The 22,500-nt window shown below is 42.1% G+C and overlaps 1 protein-coding gene across 1 annotated transcript in view; it reads right to left on the bottom strand.

The window, feature by feature from the left end:
• Positions 1–9,333: 9,333 nt before the first annotated feature.
• The window catches only part of noc3l (NOC3-like DNA replication regulator), a 13,245-nt gene continuing 78 nt past the window's right edge, over positions 9,334–22,500 (bottom strand). Inside the window, exons 1-21 of the mRNA XM_079237592.1 lie at positions 22,458–22,500; positions 21,384–21,588; positions 18,647–18,776; positions 18,402–18,556; positions 18,244–18,315; positions 17,944–18,068; positions 17,458–17,619; positions 17,277–17,370; positions 16,917–17,092; positions 16,672–16,800; positions 15,869–16,000; positions 13,260–13,340; positions 13,051–13,151; positions 12,880–12,952; positions 12,733–12,796; positions 12,534–12,605; positions 12,277–12,458; positions 12,063–12,191; positions 11,797–11,894; positions 9,647–9,731; positions 9,334–9,547 (exon numbers count right to left, since the gene is read on the bottom strand). The exon at positions 22,458–22,500 is cut by the window's right edge and continues 78 nt beyond it. Coding sequence (XP_079093718.1) covers positions 9,446–9,547; positions 9,647–9,731; positions 11,797–11,894; positions 12,063–12,191; positions 12,277–12,458; positions 12,534–12,605; positions 12,733–12,796; positions 12,880–12,952; positions 13,051–13,151; positions 13,260–13,340; positions 15,869–16,000; positions 16,672–16,800; positions 16,917–17,092; positions 17,277–17,370; positions 17,458–17,619; positions 17,944–18,068; positions 18,244–18,315; positions 18,402–18,556; positions 18,647–18,776; positions 21,384–21,588; positions 22,458–22,466 — 2,376 coding nt within the window. The 5' untranslated portion in view covers positions 22,467–22,500 and the 3' untranslated portion in view covers positions 9,334–9,445. The remainder of the gene's footprint in view (positions 9,548–9,646; positions 9,732–11,796; positions 11,895–12,062; positions 12,192–12,276; positions 12,459–12,533; positions 12,606–12,732; positions 12,797–12,879; positions 12,953–13,050; positions 13,152–13,259; positions 13,341–15,868; positions 16,001–16,671; positions 16,801–16,916; positions 17,093–17,276; positions 17,371–17,457; positions 17,620–17,943; positions 18,069–18,243; positions 18,316–18,401; positions 18,557–18,646; positions 18,777–21,383; positions 21,589–22,457) is intronic.

Raw genomic sequence — 22,500 nt, 5'->3', positions numbered from 1 at the left:
CAACATATATGTTTGTTTTATCTCTACAACTATGTCTCTACTCAACATATATGTTTGTTTTATCACTATGTCTCTACTCAACATATATGTTTGTTTTATCTCTACAACTATGTCTCTACTCAACATATATGTTTGTTTTATCTCTACAACTATGTCTCTACTCAACATATATGTTTGTTTTATCTCTACAACTATGTCTCTACTCAACATATATGTTTGTTTTATCTCTACAACTACGTCTCTACTCAACATATATGTTTGTTTTATCACTACGTCTCTACTCAACATATATGTTTGTTTTATCACTATGTCTCTACTCAACATATGTTTGTTTTATCACTACATCTCTACTCAACATACATGTTTGTTTTATCACTACGTCTCTACTCAACATACATGTTTGTTTTATCACTACATCTCTACTCAACATACATGTTTGTTTTATCACTACATCTCTACTCAACATACATGTTTGTTTTATCACTACATCTCTACTCAACATATATGTTTGTTTTATCTCTACAACTACGTCTCTACTCAACATATATGTTTGTTTTATCACTACGTCTCTACTCAACATATATGTCTGTTTTATCACTACGTCTCTACTCAACATATATGTTTGTTTTATCACTACGTCTCTACTCAACATACATGTTTGTTTTATCACTACGTCTCTACTCAACATACATGTTTGTTTTATCACTACGTCTCTACTCAACATACATGTTTGTTTTATCACTACGTCTCTACTCAACATACATGTTTGTTTTATCACTACGTCTCTACTCAACATATGTTTGTTTTATCACTACGTCTCTACTCAACATATGTTTGTTTTATCACTATGTCTCTACTCAACATACATGTTTGTTTTATCTCTACAACTATGTCTCTACTCAACATATATGTTTGTTTTATCACTACGTCTCTACTCAACACATATGTTTGTTTTATCACTACGTCTCTACTCAACATATGTTTGTTTTATCTCTACAACTATGTCTCTACTCAACATATATGTTTGTTTTATCACTACGTCTCTACTCAACATATATGTTTGTTTTATCACTACAACTACATCTCTACTCAACATATGTTTGTTTTATCACTACGTCTCTACTCAACATACATGTTTGTTTTATCACTACGTCTCTACTCAACATATGTTTGTTTTATCTCTACAACTATGTCTCTACTCAACATATATGTTTGTTTTATCACTACATCTCTACTCAACATACATGTTTGTTTTATCACTACGTCTCTACTCAACATATGTTTGTTTTATCACTACGTCTCTACTCAACATATATGTTTGTTTTATCACTACGTCTCTACTCAACATATGTTTGTTTTATCACTACATCTCTACTCAACATATGTTTGTTTTATCTCTACATCTCTACTCAACATATATGTTTGTTTTATCTCTACATCTCTACTCAACATATATGTTTGTTTTATCACTACATCTCTACTCAACATACATGTTTGTTTTATCACTACGTCTCTACTCAACATAAATGTTTGTTTTATCACTACGTCTCTACTCAACATACATGTTTGTTTTATCACTATGTCTCTACTCAACATATATGTTTGTTTTATCACTATGTCTCTACTCAACATACATGTTTGTTTTATCACTACAACTATGTCTCTACTCAACATATATGTTTGTTTTATCTCTACAACTATGTCTCTACTCAACATATATGTTTGTTTTATCTCTACAACTATGTCTCTACTCAACATATATGTTTGTTTTATCACTACGTCTCTACTCAACATATATGTTTGTTTTATCACTACGTCTCTACTCAATATATGTTTGTTTTATCACTACGTCTCTACTCAACATACATGTTTGTTTTATCACTACGTCTCTACTCAACATATATGTTTGTTTTATCTCTACAACTATGTCTCTACTCAACATATATGTTTGTTTTATCACTACGTCTCTACTCAACATATATGTTTGTTTTATCACTATGTCTCTACTCAACATATGTTTGTTTTATCACTACATCTCTACTCAACATACATGTTTGTTTTATCACTACATCTCTACTCAACATACATGTTTGTTTTATCACTACGTCTCTACTCAACATATATGTTTGTTTTATCACTACATCTCTACTCAACATACATGTTTGTTTTATCACTACGTCTCTACTCAACATATATGTTTGTTTTATCACTACATCTCTACTCAACATATATGTTTGTTTTATCTCTACAACTACGTCTCTACTCAACATATATGTTTGTTTTATCACTACGTCTCTACTCAACATATATGTTTGTTTTATCACTACGTCTCTACTCAACATATATGTTTGTTTTATCACTACGTCTCTACTCAACATACATGTTTGTTTTATCACTACGTCTCTACTCAACATACATGTTTGTTTTATCACTACGTCTCTACTCAACATATGTTTGTTTTATCACTACGTCTCTACTCAACATATGTTTGTTTTATCACTATGTCTCTACTCAACATACATGTTTGTTTTATCTCTACAACTATGTCTCTACTCAACATATATGTTTGTTTTATCACTACGTCTCTACTCAACACATATGTTTGTTTTATCACTACGTCTCTACTCAACATATGTTTGTTTTATCTCTACAACTATGTCTCTACTCAACATATGTTTGTTTTATCTCTACAACTATGTCTCTACTCAACATATATGTTTGTTTTATCACTACGTCTCTACTCAACATATATGTTTGTTTTATCACTACAACTACATCTCTACTCAACATATATGTTTGTTTTATCACTACATCTCTACTCAACATATGTTTGTTTTATCACTACGTCTCTACTCAACATACATGTTTGTTTTATCACTACATCTCTACTCAACATATGTTTGTTTTATCACTACATCTCTACTCAACATATATGTTTGTTTTATCACTACAACTACATCTCTACTCAACATACATGTTTGTTTTATCACTACATCTCTACTCAACATACATGTTTGTTTTATCACTACATCTCTACTCAACATATGTTTGTTTTATCACTACGTCTCTACTCAACATATATGTTTGTTTTATCACTACGTCTCTACTCAACATATGTTTGTTTTATCTCTACATCTCTACTCAACATATATGTTTGTTTTATCACTACATCTCTACTCAACATACATGTTTGTTTTATCACTATGTCTCTACTCAACATATATGTTTGTTTTATCACTATGTCTCTACTCAACATACATGTTTGTTTTATCACTACAACTATGTCTCTACTCAACATATATGTTTGTTTTATCTCTACAACTATGTCTCTACTCAACATATATGTTTGTTTTATCTCTACAACTATGTCTCTACTCAACATATATGTTTGTTTTATCTCTACAACTATGTCTCTACTCAACATATATGTTTGTTTTATCTCTACAACTATGTCTCTACTCAACATATGTTTGTTTTATCACTACAACTATGTCTCTACTCAACATATGTTTGTTTTATCACTACATCTCTACTCAACATACATGTTTGTTTTATCACTACGTCTCTACTCAACATATGTTTGTTTTATCACTACGTCTCTACTCAACATATATGTTTGTTTTATCACTACAACTATGTCTCTACTCAACATATGTTTGTTTTATCACTACGTCTCTACTCAACATATGTTTGTTTTATCACTACGTCTCTACGCAACATACATGTTTGTTTTATCACTATGTCTCTACTCAACATATATGTTTGTTTTATCACTATGTCTCTACTCAACATACATGTTTGTTTTATCACTACATCTCTACTCAACATATATGTTTGTTTTATCACTATGTCTCTACTCAACATATGTTTGTTTTATCTCTACAACTATGTCTCTACTCAACATATATGTTTGTTTTATCTCTACAACTATGTCTCTACTCAACATATATGTTTGTTTTATCACTACATCTCTACTCAACATATATGTTTGTTTTATCACTACGTCTCTACTCAACATATATGTTTGTTTTATCACTACAACTATGTCTCTACTCAACATATGTTTGTTTTATCACTACATCTCTACTCAACATATATGTTTGTTTTATCACTGCAACTATGTCTCTACTCAACATATGTTTGTTTTATCACTACGTCTCTACTCAACATATGTTTGTTTTATCACTATGTCTCTACTCAACATATATGTTTGTTTTATCACTGCAACTATGTCTCTACTCAACATATGTTTGTTTTATCACTACGTCTCTACTCAACATATATGTTTGTTTTATCTCTACAACTATGTCTCTACTCAACATATATGTTTGTTTTATCTCTACAACTACGTCTCTACTCAACATATATGTTTGTTTTATCACTACAACTATGTCTCTACTCAACATATATGTTTGTTTTATCTCTACAACTATGTCTCTACTCAACATATATGTTTGTTTTATCTCTACAACTATGTCTCTACTCAACATATATGTTTGTTTTATCACTACAACTATGTCTCTACTCAACATATATGTTTGTTTTATCTCTACAACTACGTCTCTACTCAACATATATGTTTGTTTTATCACTACAACTATGTCTCTACTCAACATATGTTTGTTTTATCACTACGTCTCTACTCAACATATGTTTGTTTTATCACTACGTCTCTACTCAACATACATGTTTGTTTTATCACTACATCTCTACTCAACATATATGTTTGTTTTATCACTACATCTCTACTCAACATACATGTTTGTTTTATCACTACAACTACGTCAAGGTAAGGCAAGTTTATTTGTAGAGCACATTTCAACAACAAGGCGATTCAAAGTGCTTCACATAAAACCATTAAAAGCATCAAAACATAATGCAGATTTAAAAACAGTTAAGAAAACATTAAAACAGTCAAAAAGCAAAATAAAAAATAAAAGTTGAATAAAAGTTGCAGTGCAGTTTAAGAAATAAAATGCAGTAGTGAGATGCAGTAATTGAATCTGGTTCAGTTAAAGGCAGCAGCAAACAGAAAGGTCTTCAATGTGGACTTAAAGGAGCTGAGGGTCTATGAGGGTCTCAGCAGACCTGCAGCTCTCAGGACCTTGTTCCAGATGTGTGGAGCAGAAAAGCTGAACGCTGCTTCTCCATGTTTAGTTCTGACTCTTGGAACAGAAAGTAGACCCGTCCCAGACGACCTGAGGGTCAGGATGGTTCATAAGGTAGCAGCAGATCACAAACATACTTAGGCCCTAAACCATTCAGTGCTTCATAAACCAGCAGCAGGATTTTAAAGTCAATTCTTTGTTTGACAGGAAGCCAGCGCAAAGACCTCAGAACTGGAGTGATGTGATCCACTTTCCTGGTCTTAGTGAGGACTCCAGCTGCAGCTTCTGAATCAGCTGCAGCTTTCTGATTGACTTTTTACAGAGGCCTGTGAACACACCGTTACAGTAGTCAAGTCTACTGAAGATAAATGACCTGTGAACACACCGTTACAGTAGTCAAGTCTACTGAAGATAAATGACCTGTGAACACACCGTTACAGTAGTCAAGTCTCCTGAAGATAAATGACCTGTGAACACACCGTTACAGTAGTCTAGTCTACTGAAGATAAAGTCATGGACAAGTTTCTCCAGATCCTGTTGAGACATAAGTCCTCTAACCCTTGATATATTCTTCAGGTGGTAGTAGGCTGATTTTGTAATTGTCTTGATATGGCTGTTCAGGTTGAGGTCTGAATCCATAACTACACCTAGATTTCTGGCTTGGTTTGAGGTTTTTAACATCAGTGATTGAAGCTGAGCGCTGACTTTCAATCGTTCGTCCTTGGGACCAAAAACAATTACTTCTGTTTTATCTTGATTTAATTGAAGAAAAATCTGGCACATCCAGTTATTGATTTCTTCAATGCATTTAGCCAGCCCTTGTATGGGACTATAGTCCCCTGGTGATATAGTTATGTAGAGTTGTGCGTCATCTGCATAATTATGATAACACACTTTGTTGTTTTTCATAATCTGAGCCAGTGAAGCATGTAGATGTTGAACAGAAGAGGCCCCAGTATTGAACCTTGGGGAACACCACATGTCATCCTAGTCAGCTCTGATGTGTAATTAGCTACCGACACAAAGTATTGTCGGTCCTTCAAGTAGGATTCAAACCAGTTAAGTGCTGCGCCAGAGAGTCCTACCCAGACTTCAGTCTGTCTAGTAGTATGTCATGATCAACCGTGTCCAATGCAGCACTGAGATCCAGTAATACTAAGACTGAGATTCTGCCACTGTCTGTGTTTAAGTGATGTCGTTGAAAACCTTAACAAGAGCAGTTTCAGTACTGTGGTGCTGACGAAAGCCTGGAAGACATCAAACCTGTTATTTTCAGCCAAGAAGTTGTTCAGCTGTTGAAAAACCGCTTTTTCCATTATTTTACTTCAGAATGGGAGGTTTGATATTGGTCTATAGTTTTTCAATATTTTGGGGTCTAAACTAGCCTTCTTTAGAAGTGGTTTAATAACTGCAGTTTTTAGGGCTTGTGGGAAGACACCTGAGAGAAGGGATGTGTTTACAATTTGTAAAAGATCAGCGGTCATGCAGTGTGAAATATTTTTGAAAAAGTGTGTTGGTAGAATATCCAAGCAGCAGGAGGATGTGTTCAGATGTTGTATAATGTCTTCAAGGCTTCTTTGGTTAATTGAGTGAAATTGTGTCATGATATTTGAATGGATGCTATTTAAAGATGGGGACAACACATATCCTGTGGTTGGTGTGGAGCCACCGACTGCTTGTCTAATTCTCTGAATTTTATCAGCAAAATAAGAGTCAGATTGATTGCATGCCCAGGTGGATTGGAGCGTAGCCGTTACCGACACCGGAGGGTTTGTTAGCCTGTCGACGGTAGCAAATAAGGCGCGTGTATTGTTTTTGTTTTTGGTTATGATGTCAGAGAAGAAGGCCTGTCTTGCATTTCTAAGTTCCAAATCATAATTGTGAAGTCTCTCTTTATAGATACCACAGTGAACCTGGAGGTTAGTTTTTCACCACCTGCGTTCAGCTTTCCGACACTCTCTTTTCTCTATTCTGACCAGGGTGGCATTTCTCCAAGGAGATCTTTTCTTACCCGAGACAACCTTCACCTTAGTGGGTGCAATGGCATCAATAACATGTTTAACTTTAGAATTGAAGCCATCCACAAGCTCATTGACTGAGATGCAAGAGAGGCCTGGTGTGGAGCAGGACTTCTGAATAAATAGTTCACTGGTGTTTTCAGTGATGTAACGCTTTGTCACAACCTCGGTTTGGACATTTGTGTGTAGAGAGATTGCACTCAAAGGAAACACAGGAATGATCAGAGAGTGCAACATCCGTCACAGCAACCTGGGAAATGTCCAGACCTTTGGTGATGATTAGGTCTAGAGTGCCCCTTGTTGTGGGTGGGACCTGTTACATGCCGAGTCAGATCATAGTTATCAAGGACACCACAGAGCTCTATAGACCCTCTGTCCTGGGGATTATCAACATGGATATTAAAATCACCAACAATGACAACACAATCAAAATCAATACAGATTGTAGACAGCAGTTCAGTAAACTCATCAGAGAAGGTTGCACAGTATTTAGGTGGTCTGTAAATGTTGAGGAATAAAACTTGCGTGGAATTGAGAGCCACATATTCAAAGGAAGTAAAATGACCAAAAGACATCTGCTTGCATTGAAGAGACTCATTATATAAAATAGCAACTCCACCTCCTTTCTCATGCGCTCTTGTTTCACTCATGAAACTGAAGTTGGGAGGTGTTGCTTCAATAAGAACAGCTGCACTGTTATCTTGGTCTAACCAAGTTTCGGTTAAAAACAAAAAATCAAGTTTGTGCCTAATAATGAAATCATTGATTAAAAATGTTTTTCCTGACAGAGACCCGACATTTAATAAAGCTAAGTTTAATGTGTTTAAAACTATATTTGCCCTATTTCTTTGGACAGGCTGACGAGGAATGAATGTTAAATTGGATAAGTTTGCAGATTTACTAATGTTTCTTTCTCACTACAACTACGTCTCTACTCAACATATGTTTGTTTTATCTCTACAACTACTTAACATATATGTTTGTTTTATCACTACAACTACGTATAGTAGTTAATACATCTGTTTTAGACACATACAGCAGTTAGGGTTAGGGTTACCCTACCTAAGTATACTTTTGCATCTACTATGAACTTATCATAATTCTGACATAACCTTACAGATGGTATATAGGTGGTAACTCGGTTTAGGTGATGGACATTGGTTTACCAAAGCTCTTAGTTTCACAAAAGCAGTGAAATATATGAATAAAATGGTAGATACATGTAAATAAATGTCTAAAACTAAATCTTTTATTATCGTTTTCTTTGTAGAAATATGGTCTTTCACACCTTTCAGTGAGCTGTGTACCTACGTTACCTGGTAAACAGTGAGCTGTGTACCTACGTTACCTGGTAAACAGTAAGCTGTGTACCTACGTTACCTGGTAAACAGTGTCTGGGTCGTCATCAGTCTTTCACGACAGCGTAGTGCTGGTGAATGGAGCGAAGCTGCATGTTGTCCACTGCTGCAGATGTGAATCCTCTCTGTAAAATAAATGACTACTGGTCTATACTAAGTTCACTGAAAGAAAGTTACGATTGCACACCAAAACAGTAACAGAGATCCAGCAGGGACTATGATCAGAGCATGAGCTAACTGTGCTAACGGCTAATGTAAACAGACTACGTGTACCTGTGTTACGCCAGACTGAAGCAGAAAGGGACCAGCTAAATGTGCTCCCTCTGCTAGCGTAAATATGCTATTGCAACACAAAGTGTAGTATCTAAATACATTTACCATCTTCAAATGGATCCCTTCTGTCTGCATCTTCCTCGTGGTCACAGGAGTCAACGCCTTCAGGGTCTGACGCTCCTGTGAATAGTGAAGTGCGTCCTTCGCCATAATATCTCTTCTTCATGAGTGAACACGCAGCGTGTTTACAAAGCTCAGGTGTGTAGGTACATGCTGGTTCTTTGGGAGTTTTTTGAGTGTTCATTGGTTCGTTGATTTCACCAAACATTTCGTGTGAAGAGAACCTTCTTGGCACAGCGTCGACACGCCGATGCCCCCAACTCTTTTCTGATGGAGGTCAAATGTTGCAGCGTCTCCTCCTTCAGCTAGACCATGTTTATGTATTATCACTACTACACACAGGGTCTCCTCTACTACACAACATACAGAGGAAGTATCTTGACATCGTCAGACCTCGATAATCAATCCTGTTTACATGAGAGGAAATAACTCTGGAGTCACATGTAGAAACGTCTGTTTATTTATAAGCAAAGTTTGAATCAACAGGATTCTGTTCCAATAAAAGAGCTCTGGACTTGATCTGGTTTTAGTCTCTGAGTGTGTGTGTGTGTGTGTGTGTGTGTGTGTGTCAGTGTGTGCTAGTGAAGTCCAGCTCCGTGTCCTCAGCAGTCAGGGCGCTCTCAGCTCGTGTCTGCAGCTCGGCGTCCAGCAGCGTCGATCCGAACCGATCCTGATGAACACAATCAATATTCAGGAGGCTGTAAACATCATCAATATTCATATTGATTTGAGGAGATCGCAAGTTTGAAGGTGCGTTTGATTCCGTTACCTTCTTCTTGCTGCCGGGTGGAGCTACAGGGGGGTTAAAGGTCATGTCTTTGACGGTGTAGACGTTAAACAGTTCCGCTGGAGACCTGGACAGGAAGTCAACCCACGGCGACAGGAAGTCAACACAACGACAAGAAGTCAACACAACGACAAGAAGTCAACACACGGCGACAGGAAGTCAACACGGCGACAGGAAGTCAACACGCGACGACAGGAAGTCAACACGGCGACGACAGGAAGTCAACACGCGACGACAGGAAGTCAACACCAGGCATGAAAACGGGTCAGGGGTGAAAAAGGTGAGAGGGTTTTGCATGCTTTGTTTGCCAACCTGGGGAGAGCTGGAGAAACTTAACTTCAGGCATGAGTCAAAAATGATTATGGCCTCCCTACCAAGTATTATGCAAGCCATTTCATGCCAGCCTGTCACTGGGTCTAACATTTACAGTATATGAGGCACAATATGGTAAGGGCACCACAAATGGCTTAATGCATAACCCCCACAAGAGATGGTGGACATGCTGTAACTTAACTTGTCTACTCTTCCATCATGATTGACAGCCAATACAATGTAATTCAGATTGTAATACATTTTATTGGCAAAGATAACAATTTACAGTTCGTAATACTCTCAGAACCAGATTATTTTTTCTTCTTTGCCTGAACCACCAGTGTCTCCATCGCCCGCTTTCGCTGTTTTGCCACATGTCTCAGCCTTGCCCTTTTCTCTTCTTCAGCAGTCTGTTTCTTGGCCTGCTGAGCACTGCCAGATGCTTCTGATGGTGGTCTGCACTGGTGATGCAAGGTCCTTTGCGTTAATATTTCCATGCACTCGCGCTCACTTCTGGCACGCGCACCTGTTCGCAGTTCACTGAATATAAATACCCCCCGACAAAAAAATTCTCATCAAATCTACACGATTCACGTAGGTCACCTTTTTTGGTTTCAAAACGGCAAATTTCATGCACATCTCTCTCTGTGTGACGGTGATTATAACCGCATAACTCTATGGATTATAATTAACTAGAGGATACACTTTTTCCTACACGTAGATCTTAGACCCTTAAATATAAACAGTAGCCCGGCCACCCTACGGAGGAAACTCATTTCGTTTTTTTATTAAAATAAAAGTTGGATAAAATCTCCGTCGTCCTCTCCTTATATGTAGTGAGGTGTCGGTAGGTAGAACTTATATGTAGTGAGGTGTCTTTAGGTAGAACTTATATGTAGTGAGGTGTCGTAGGTAGAACTGACTCGCCGCTCTCCTGTCTGACGCCACACGCTGCCACGGACTCTCCGCTGCCAGTAATCTCACTCGCTGTCTCTCCAACAACGTTAGCTAACGTGTTAGCAGGCTGACTAGCTTGTCATTAAAAAAACTGGTGGGAGGGGAATGAAGCCGCTGTAGACATCTTAACGCTGATTGGCCAAGACTCGACAGTCAAAGATCTTCTATTGCGAAGATGATCACGACCTCAGTTTTTTTTCCGTGTCCCACTCAGTTGACCCCCCCAAAAACAAAAACTCTTCGGATCTACACGATCCACGTAGGTCACCTATTTTGGTTTCAAAACGGCGAATTTCGCCGAAAGGTGAGGGATTTTCATGCCGTCAACGCGCGACGACAGGAAGTCAACACACAGCGACAGGAAGTCAACACACAGCTGCAGGAGGTCAACACACAGCGACAGGAAGTCAACACACAGCGACAGGAAGTCAACACACAGCTGCAGGAGGTCAACACACAGCGACAGGAAGTCAACACACAGCGACAGGAAGTCAACACACAGCGACAGGAAGTCAACACACAGCTGCAGGAGGTCAACACACAGCGACAGGAAGTCAACACACAGCGACAGGAAGTCAACACACAGCGACAGGAAGGCAACACACAGCGACAGGAAGTCAACACACAGCGACAGGAAGTCAACACACAGCGACAGGAAGTCAACACACAGCTGCAGGAGGTCAACACACAGCGACAGGAAGTCAACACACAGCGACAGGAAGTCAACACACAGCGACAGGAAGTCAACACACAGCGACAGGAAGTCAACGCGGCGACAGGAAGTCAACACACAGCGACAGGAAGTCAACACACAGCGACAGGAAGTCAACACACAGCTGCAGGAAGTCAAGTTTAGAACGTACCTGCGGCTCAAGTCCGCACTCAGCGCCGCCGCCCCGTCACTGGGAGCCCCCCTGCTGAGGTGGGCCGCCATCCGCCGCACCACCGGGTGGTAGTGTCTCTGTGGTGGGTACAGGAGTGTTAGTGTGTACTTATACAACGGAGCGTGCATACTAGTACAACGCAGCGTGTGTACTAACGCAGCGTGTGTACTAACGCAGCCTGTGTACTAGTACAACGCAGCGTGTGTACTAGTAACTGCAGAGTGTACTAGTACGGGGACTAGTACCTGCAGCATGTGGAGTTCCCACAATGCCGTGTTCTGGGCGTTGCAGTGTTCCGGCTCGTCGAGCTCCGGCAGGTAGAAGCCGCTGCCCTGAACCTCGTTGTCCAACAGGAAGTCACACTTCGGGAACGCCTGAGACACAAACACAGTAAATACCGGTGTACTTGTACTGTACAGCTGTGTGGTACTTGTACAGCGGTGTAGTACTTGTACTCACGTGCACAGTGGCTCTGCTAGCGGCGAGCAGCCCCACGCTGGCGTTGGGCAGCACGTGCAGACTGAGCACGCTCAGTCGCTTCACGAAGGCCATTGCCCGCCGCAGGGTCACCTGCTTCCTGCGGCGGGTCAGCATGGCGTCCAGGCAGCGCAGCACGATGATGATGTCATCATTAGGCGCCCCTGAGACGAACGGACAGCAGCGTTACGCAACGGTCAGGAAACAGGAAGTGAGGAGTTAAAGTTAAAGTGTCTGACCTCCGTGAAGACGAAGCAACATCCTGTAGAGCTGAGAGTAGAAGGTGAGCGGGTCCACGGTCAGGACGTCACCTGGGGGAGGGAGAGAGAGAGACGGGTGAGAGAGAGAGAGAGGGAGAGAAGGAGAGAGGGACAGAGAGCAATAGAGACACAGGTGAGAGAGAGAGGGGGGTGAGGGAGACGGAACAGACAGACAGACCTTGTCCTGACAGGATGGTGAAGACGGTCTGGATGCAGTGGAGACTCTCCCGATTGGTCAGATCCTGTTGACATGAGGACGTGGGTTAACTGATTGGTCGGTCTGATGCCGGCCTGTTCAGGGGGCGGGGTCGAGCTGAATACTCACTCCTGATTGGACGAGGTTCTGCAGCACGTTGAGCAGATCGTCAAAGAACTCCAGGTTGATCAGGTGAGCGAAGCTGACAGGAAATGACATCACAGGGATTATTAGTGTGTGTGTGTGTCTCTCAGTGTGTGTGTGTGTGTGTGTGTGTGTGTGTGTGTGTGTGTGTCTTACTTAGCGAGTCCCTCCAGAACAGCTGGCAGAAGAACAGATTTTTGAGCTTTCTTTAAGATCCTGAAGTAAATGAGGAAGACGATGTTGAGAGTCTCTGTGTGCTGAGGAAGAGGAGGAAGAAGAAGAGCAGAAAGAAGGAGAAGGAAGAGTTTAGTGTAGTTGGTTCTCTATAGCGGGTCATGTTAAATGTTCCTGTGCTCTCGACTCACCAGCTTGATCTTCTTTTCCTTGTTGTCCGTGGCTTCAGCTTCCAGCAGCTCCTGCTCCAGCTTCTCTCCAGCCTTCTTCCACTGGAGAGACATTCATGTTACTGACAACTATCCAACAAACATCCTGAACATGTTTCTAACAACTATGTAACCAACATCCTGAACGTGTTTACTGACAACTACCCAACCAACATCCTGAACGTGTTACTGACAACTATGTAACCAACATCCTGAACATGTTACTGACAACTATGTAACCAACATCCTTAACGTGTTACTGACAACTATCCAACCAACAACCGGAACATGTTACTGACAACTATGTAACCAACATCCTGAACGTGTTACTGACAACTATGTAACCAACATCTTGAACATGTTACTGACAACTACCCAACCAACATGCTGAACGCGTTACTGACAACTATCAAACCATAATCCTGAACGTGTTCATGACAACTATGTAACCAACATCCTTAACGTGTTACTGACAACTATGTAACCAACATCCTTAACGTGTTACTGACAACTATCCAACCAACAACCGGAACATGTTACTGACAACTATGTAACCAACATCCTGAACATGTTACTGAAAACTATGTAACCAACATCCTGAACATGTTACTGACAACTATGTAACCAACATCATGAACATGTAACTGAAAACTATGTAACTAACCAACATCCTGAACGTGTTACTGACAACTATGTAACCAACATCCTGAACATGTTACTGACAACTATGAAACCAACATCCTTAACGTGTTACTGACAACTATCCAACCAACAACCGGAACATGTTACTGACAACTATGTAACCAACATCCTGAACGTGTTACTGACAACTATGTAACCAACATCTTGAACATGTTACTGACAACTACCCAACCAACATCCTGAACGCGTTACTGACAACTATCAAACCATAATCCTGAACGTGTTCATGACATCTATGTAACCAACATCCTTAACGTGTTACTGACAACTATGTAAGCAACATCCTTAACGTGTTACTGACAACTATCCAACCAACAACCGGAACATGTTACTGACAACTATGTAACCAACATCCTGAACATGTTACTGAAAACTATGTAACCAACATCCTGAACATGTTACTGAAAACTATGTAACTAACCAACATCCTGAACGTGTTACTGACAACTATGTAACCAACATCCTGAACATGTTACTGACAACTATGTAACCAACATCCTGAACATGTTACTGACAACTATGTAACCAACATCCTGAACGTGTTACTGACAACTATGTAACCAACATCCTGAACATGTTCTTGACAACTATGTAACCAAAACTTTCCACTTCATGAAAAACTGCCCTCTCTTCTTTCACGTCATCATCAACAACTGCCCTCTCTTCTTCCACTTCATGAAAAACAACTGTCCTCTCTTCTTCCACTTCATGAAAAACAACTGTCCTCTCTTCTTCCACTTCATGAAAAACAACTGTCCTCTCTTCTTCCACTTCATGAAAAACAACTGTCCTATCTTCTTCCACTTCAAGAAAAACAACTGTCCTATCTTCTTACACTTCATGAAAAACAACTGTCCTATCTTCTTCCACTTCATGAACAACAACTGTCCTATCTTCTTCTTCCACTTCATGAAAAACAACTGTCCTATCTTCTTCTTCCACTTCATGAACAACAACTGTCCTATCTTCTTCCACTTCATGAACAACTGTCCTATCTTCTTCTTCCACTTCATGAACAACAACCGTCCTATCTTCTTCCACTTCATGAACAACAACTGTCCTATCTTCTTCCACTTCATGAACAACAACCGTCCTATCTTCTTCCACTTCATGAACAACAACTGTCCTATCTTCTTCCACTTCATGAAAAACAACTGTCCTATCTTCTTCTTCCACTTCATGAACAACAACTGTCCTATCTTCTTCTTCATGAACAACAACTGTCCTATCTTCTTCCACTTCATGAACAACAACTGTCCTATCTTCTTCCACTTCAAGAAAAACAACTGTCCTATCTTCTTCCACTTCAAGAAAAACAACTGTCCTATCTTCTTCCACTTCAAGAAAAACAACTGTCCTATCTTCTTCCACTTCAAGAAAAACAACTGTCCTATCTTCTTCCACTTCATGAAAAACAACTGTCCTATCTTCTTCCACTTCATGAACAACAACTGTCCTATCTTCTTCTTCCACTTCATGAACAACAACCGTCCTATCTTCTTCCACTTCATGAACAACTGTCCTATCTTCTTCTTCCACTTCATGAACAACAACCGTCCTATCTTCTTCCACTTCATGAACAACAACTGTCCTATCTTCTTCCACTTCATGAACAACAACCGTCCTATCTTCTTCCACTTCATGAAAAACAACTGTCCTATCTTCTTCTTCCACTTCATGAACAACAACTGTCCTATCTTCTTCTTCCACTTCATGAACAACAACCGTCCTATCTTCTTCCACTTCATGAACAACAACTGTCCTATCTTCTTCCACTTCATGAACAACAACTGTCCTATCTTCTTCCACTTCATGAACAACAACTGTCCTATCTTCTTCCACTCCATGAACAACAACTGCCCCTGGACAGACAGGTGCGCTTCATTTACCTTCCTCTGCATCCTGGACAGGTTCTTCTTCTTCTCTTTGTGGTTCATGAACTTCTTTGTTGGTGCCGTGTCCTGCAGGTCCTTCTTCATCTGGACCTCCTTGATCCTCAGGCAGAGTAGGGTCCTGAGCAGCTGGGGGGAGGACGGGGGGGTTAGTCTGGGTGTTCTACAGGTGAGGGTCAGACATCACTACAGGTGAGTTCTACAGGTGGGGGTCTGACATCACTACAGGTGAGTTCTACAGGTGAGGGTCTGACATCACTACAGGTGAGGGTCTGACATCACTACAGGTGAGTTCTACAGGTGAGGGTCTGACATCACTACAGGTGAGTTCTACAGGTGGGGGTCTGACATCACTACAGGTGAGTTCTACAGGTGAGGGTCTGACATCACTACAGGTGAGGGTCTGACATCACTACAGGTGAGTTCAACAGGTGAGCGTCTAACTTCACTACAGGTGTGTTCAACAGGTGAGCGTCTAACATCACTACAGGTGTGTTCAACAGGTTAGCGTCTGACATCACTACAAGTGAGTTCTACAGGTGAGGGTCTGACATCACTACAGGTGAGTTCAACAGGTGAGGGTCTGACATCACTACAGGTGTGTTCAACAGGTGAGCGTCTGACATCACTACAGGTGTGTTCAACAGGTGAGCGTCTAACATCACTACAGGTGTGTTCTACAGGTGAGGATCTGACATCACTACAGGTGAGGGTCTGACATCACTACAGGTGTGTTCTACAGGTGAGGGTCTGACATCACTACAGGTGTGTTCTACAGGTGGGTGCCTTTCATTCGTTACCTCTGGCCGGACGTTAAAGCTGAGGCTCTTGACGAGTCCGGAGATGACCCGCACCGTGGCCAACGAAGCCCCGCCCTCTTTGTCCTGCTGGAAGAGCTTCCTGAACGCATCACAACACACACCTGACACCTGTAACACAGAGACACCTGAACGCATCACAACACACACCTGACACAGAGGCACCTGAACGCATCACAACACACACCTGACACACAGGCACCTGAACGCATCACACAGGAACTCACCTGCGGGACGGCGTCGTTCATTAGCGGAACGAGGATGACGACGATGTTGTTGTGGAAGTTGAAGTGAGGAAGAGCGAGCAGCAGCTCACACAGGCAGCGCACGGCTACCTGAGCCAGACCCAGGTAGGACTGCAGGCCCACGGCCTGAGAGCGCTTCTTCTTCTTCTGCTTCCAGTCTGAGAGAGAGGGAGGGGGAGAGGGGGGGAGAGAGAGGAGAGAGAGAGGGAGAGAGGGGGGGGGAGGGGGAGAGAGGGAGAGAGGGGAGGGGAGAGAGAGAGAGAGAGAGAGAGAGGGGAGAGAGTTAGTGTCTGTCTGTCTGTCTGTCTGTCTGTCTGTCTGTCTGTCTGTCTATCTCTCTACCTTTCACCGTCTGCTCCAGGTCCTCCAGGTAGAATTTATACTGACTGACTAAACCTTCCTCAAAGTCTCGGAGCTTCTGCGTCTCCTTCTTCACCTGCAGACAACCAGACGACACATGGTGAAGCCGACTCTCTCTCTCTCTCTCTCTCTCTCTCTCACACTCACTCACTCACTCATTCACCTTGGACGCCTTCTCTTCGGAGGTCAGAGGTCGGATCCTGAAGGTCGGGGCCACGTCTTTGAAGATCTCCATCAGAGAAACCATCACCAGCTTCCTGACTGTCACGGCCACCGAGGGGTCAGCCTCCATGAGCATGCCCCGCAGCTGCTTCACCATCTTTATCTACACACACACACTCTCACGTTGCTGTCTGAGTCTCTCTCTCTCTCTCTCTCTCTCTCTCTCTCTCTCTCTCTCTCTCTCTCTCTCTCTCTCTCTCTCTCTCTCTCTCTCTCTCTCTCTCTCTCTCTCTCTCTCTCCCCTGTAGGGGTCTGACACACACACACTCTCTCTCTCACGTTGCTGTAGGGGTCTGACACACACACACACACACACACACACACACACACACTCTCTCTCTCTCTCTCTCTCTCTCTCTCACGTTGCTGTAGGGGTCTGACACACACACACACACACACACACACACACACACACACACACACTCACGTTGCTGTAGGGGTCTGACACCACCGCTGACCCCAGACGGGCGATGCAGAGCTTCCTCTCGTTGACCTTGTTGACTCTGAGCTGCTCCCGCTGGTCTGAGGTCATCGCCGCCGAGCCCTCCGGGTCTGAGGAGGAGACATTTAGGATTTACTACTTTTATTTAGCACCTGAATGCTTCACATCAAATAGTATCGAGCTCAGTCTATTTGATGTGAAGCATTCAGGTGCTAAATCAAAATAATAATTATTGATGTCATGGTTTATAATAACAAGCTTCTCCAGGTCAAAGGTCACGCGTACCGTAGTCCAGCTCCGGCTCTTCAGCAGCAGCTTCCTCCTCCTCCTCCTCCTCCTCCGGCTGCTCTGTGACGACTACAGACACACCCATTGGGTAATGAGTGACCATGTGACTGACCCGTCAAACAGGAAGTGGGCGGAGCTAACAGGAAGTGGCGTACCTCTCTCCACGCTGCGCGGCACCACCCCCCGGCAATCCTTGATGGGCAGCAGGTGGATCACCTCCTTCTCCTCCGTCCTCGCCAGCTTCCTGGGGACCTTCTCGTGGCCCCGCATCACCTCCCCGCTGCGCTTCTTGCCTCCGTGCACCGGCCCGCTGAGGCGCCGAAAACAAGCGCACCTCAGTCACACGGCTTCTCTTAAACATGCTCTACAAGTGTGTGTGTGTGTGTGTGTGTGTGTGTACCATGATGACAGGTCCCTGGTGATGAAGGAGGCGTGGCCTGCCATGTCCCTCATCCTCTGCAGGTCGTCCTCCTCAATCATGTCCGTCGGCAGAGTCTCCAGGAACTCTTCCTCAGCCGCCTCTTCCTCCTCTGAGAGACACACAGGACGTTTCTCAGTACACAAGTACAGACGTGTACCGCTCAGTACTAAAGGATGGGTACCGTGTCATTACTCAAGTATCGTAACTTAAGTACCGCGATAGTATTGTATCGTGACTTAAGTACTGTGATAGTATTGTATCGTGACTTAAGTACCGTGATAGTATCGTTACTTAAGTATTGTGATAGTATCGTATCGTGACTTAAGTACCGTGATAGTATTGTATCGTGACTTAAGTACTGTGATAGTATTGTATCGTGACTTAAGTACCGTGTCATTACTCAAGTATCGTAACTTAAGTACCGCGATAGTATTGTATCGTGACTTAAGTACCGTGATAGTATCGTTACTTAAGTATTGTGATAGTATCGTATCGTGACTTAAGTACCGCGATAGTATTGTATCGTGACTTAAGTACCGTGATAGTATCGTTACTTAAGTATTGTGATAGTATCGTATCGTGACTTAAGTACCGTGATAGTATTGTATCGTGACTTAAGTACCGTGATAGTATTGTATCGTGACTTAAGTAACGTGATAGTATCGTGACTTAAGTACCGTGATAGTATCGTATCGTGACTTAAGTACCGTGATAGTATTGTATCGTGACTTAAGTACTGTGATAGTATTGTATCGTGACTTAAGTACTGTGATAGTATTGTATCGTGACTTAAGTACCGTGATAGTATCGTGACTTAAGTACCGTGATAGTATCGTGACTTAAGTAACGTGATAGTATCGTGACTTAAGTAACGTGATAGTATCGTGACTTAAGTAACGTGATAGTATCGTATCGTGACTTAAGTACTGTGATAGTATCGTGACTTAAGTACCGTGATAGTATCGTGACTTAAGTAACGTGATAGTATCGTATCGTGACTTAAGTACCGTGATAGTATCGTATCGTGACTTAAGTACCGTGATAGTATCGTGACTTAAGTACCGTGATAGTATTGTATCGTGACTTAAGTACTGTGATAGTATTGTATCGTGACTTAAGTACTGTGATAGTATTGTATCGTGACTTAAGTACTGTGATAGTATCGTGACTTAAGTACCGTGATAGTATTGTATCGTGACTTAAGTACCGTGATAGTATTGTATCGTGACTTAAGTACTGTGATAGTATCGTGACTTAAGTACCGTGATAGTATTGTATCGTGACTTAAGTACCGTGATAGTATTGTATCGTGACTTAAGTACTGTGATAGTATTGTATCGTGACTTAAGTACCGTGATAGTATCGTTACTTAAGTATTGTGATAGTATCGTATCGTGACTTAAGTACCGTGATAGTATTGTATCGTGACTTAAGTACCGTGATAGTATTGTATCGTGACTTAAGTAACGTGATAGTATCGTATCGTGACTTAAGTACCGTGATAGTATCGTATCGTGACTTAAGTACCGTGATAGTATCGAGACTTAAAGTACCGTGATAGTATTGTATCGTGACTTAAGTACTGTGATAGTATTGTAATCGTGACTTAAGTACTGTGATAGTAATTGTATCGTGACTTAAGTACCGGTGATAGTATCGTGACTTAAGTACCGTGATAGTATCGTGACTTAAGTAACGTGACAGTATCGTGACTTAAGTAACGTGATAGTATCGCATCGTGACTTAAGTACTGTGATAGTATCGTGACTTAAGTACCGTGATAGTATCGTGACTTAAGTAACGTGATAGTATCGTATCGTGACTTAAGTACCGTGATAGTATCGTATCGTGACTTAAGTACCGTGATAGTATCGTGACTTAAGTACCGTGATAGTATTGTATCGTGACTTAAGTACTGTGATAGTATTGTATTGTGACTTAAGTACCGTGATAGTATCGTGACTTTGAAGTACCTGTGATAGTATTGTATCGTGACTTAAGTACTGTGATAGTATTGTATCGTGACTTAAGTACTGTGATAGTATCGTGACTTAAGTACCGTGATAGGATCGTATCGTGACTTAAGTACTGTGATAGTATTGTATCGTGACTTAAGTAACGTGATAGTATCGTATCGTGACTTAAGTACTGTGATAGTATTGTATCGTGACTTAAGTACTGTGATAGTATTGTATCGTGACTTAAGTACTGTGATAGTATTGTATCGTGACTTAAGTACCGTGATAGTATCGTATCGTGACTTAAGTAACGTGATAGTATCGTATCGTGACTTAAGTACCGTGATAGTATTGTATCGTGACTTAAGTACTGTGATAGTATTGTATCGTGACTTAAAGTACTGTGATAGTATTGTATCGTGACTTAAGTACTGTGATAGTATTGTATCGTGACTTAAGTACTGTGATAGTATTGTATCGTGACTTAAGTACTGTGATAGTATTGTATCGTGACTTAAGTACCGTGATAGTATCGTGACTTAAGTAACGTGATAGTATCGTATCGTGACTTAAGTACTGTGATAGTATCGTATCGTGACTTAAGTAACGTGATAGTATCGTATCGTGACTTAAGTACTGTGATAGTATCGTATCGTGACTTAAGTAACGTGATAGTATCGTATCGTGCACAGGCACAGACAGGGATGCATACTGAGAAGCGGCAGCGGTGGGGAGAGCAGTGCATTGTGGGAGCTCACCGGGCGTCTTCCTGTACGTCTCCAGGGGGCGGGCCGTGCTCAGCACGTTGTCCTTCACCGCCTGCCGGAGCTTCTTCTGCTCCTTGCGCTGCTTCTTAGCCACGTTCTGCTGCTTCATCTGACGGTTCTTCGTCTTGTTCTCCAGCTTCACGCCGCTCGTCTTCAGCAGGCGGCGGAACGTCGGGCGACGCTTCTTAGATCGGGGCTGAGGGGGGAGGGAGAGAGAGGGGGGGAGACATAAACTGACTGAGATCACAGAAGAAATACTATAATAAATACTAGAGTGAATAGTAGATCTCCCCAGGGGGACTGGACCCTTCCTTAGGGGGACTAGGCCCTTCCTTAGGGGGACTGGGCCCTTCCTTAGGGGGACTGGGCCCTTCCTTAAGGGGACTGGGCCCTTCCTTAAGGGGACTGGGCCCTTCCTTAGGGGGACTGGGCCCTTCCTTAGGGGGACTAGGCCCTTCCTTAGGGGGACTGGGCCCGTGCTTAGGGGGACTGGGCCCGTGCTTAGGGGGACTGGGTGCTTAGGGGGACTGGTCCCTTCCTTAGGGGGACTGGGCCCTTCCTTAGGGGGACTGGGTGCTTAGGGGGACTGGTCCCTTCCTTAGGGGGACTGGGTGCTTAGGGGGACTGGTCCCTTCCTTAGGGGGACTGGACCCCAGAGGGACTGGACCTTTACTTAGGGGGACTGGACCCCAGAGGGACTTGACCCCTTAATAATAATAATAATGACAATGATAATAATAATGACAATGATAATAATAATAAAGATGATAATAATAACAATGATAATAATAATGATGATAATAATATTAATAATAATAACGCTCCGGCTCGTTCTCCTCGCGCCGATAGAACCGAGAGAGACTCGTGTCTTTCCGGAAACACTTAAAGTTTCTCTCCACGGAGCGAAGCTTCCTGGAGGCTCGAGACCTAAACCTCGGTTCTGTGCCCGGAGTCTGGCAGCAACCTCTGGGTGTCCCGTGTCCCTGTGGCGGCATGAAGCCCCGGTTCTCCGCCGTCACGTGTCCCTGTGGCGGGATGAAGGCCCGGTTCTCCGGGAGGACTTACCGGACTCATGGCGGAAGTTGTCCGTGTCCCTGCGCAGCTTCAG

The sequence above is a fragment of the Taurulus bubalis genome (assembly GCF_910589615.1).
Source record: "Taurulus bubalis genome assembly, chromosome: 2".
NCBI lineage: Eukaryota > Metazoa > Chordata > Actinopteri > Perciformes > Cottidae > Taurulus > Taurulus bubalis.
This window is presented reverse-complemented; position numbering and strand designations above follow the sequence as displayed.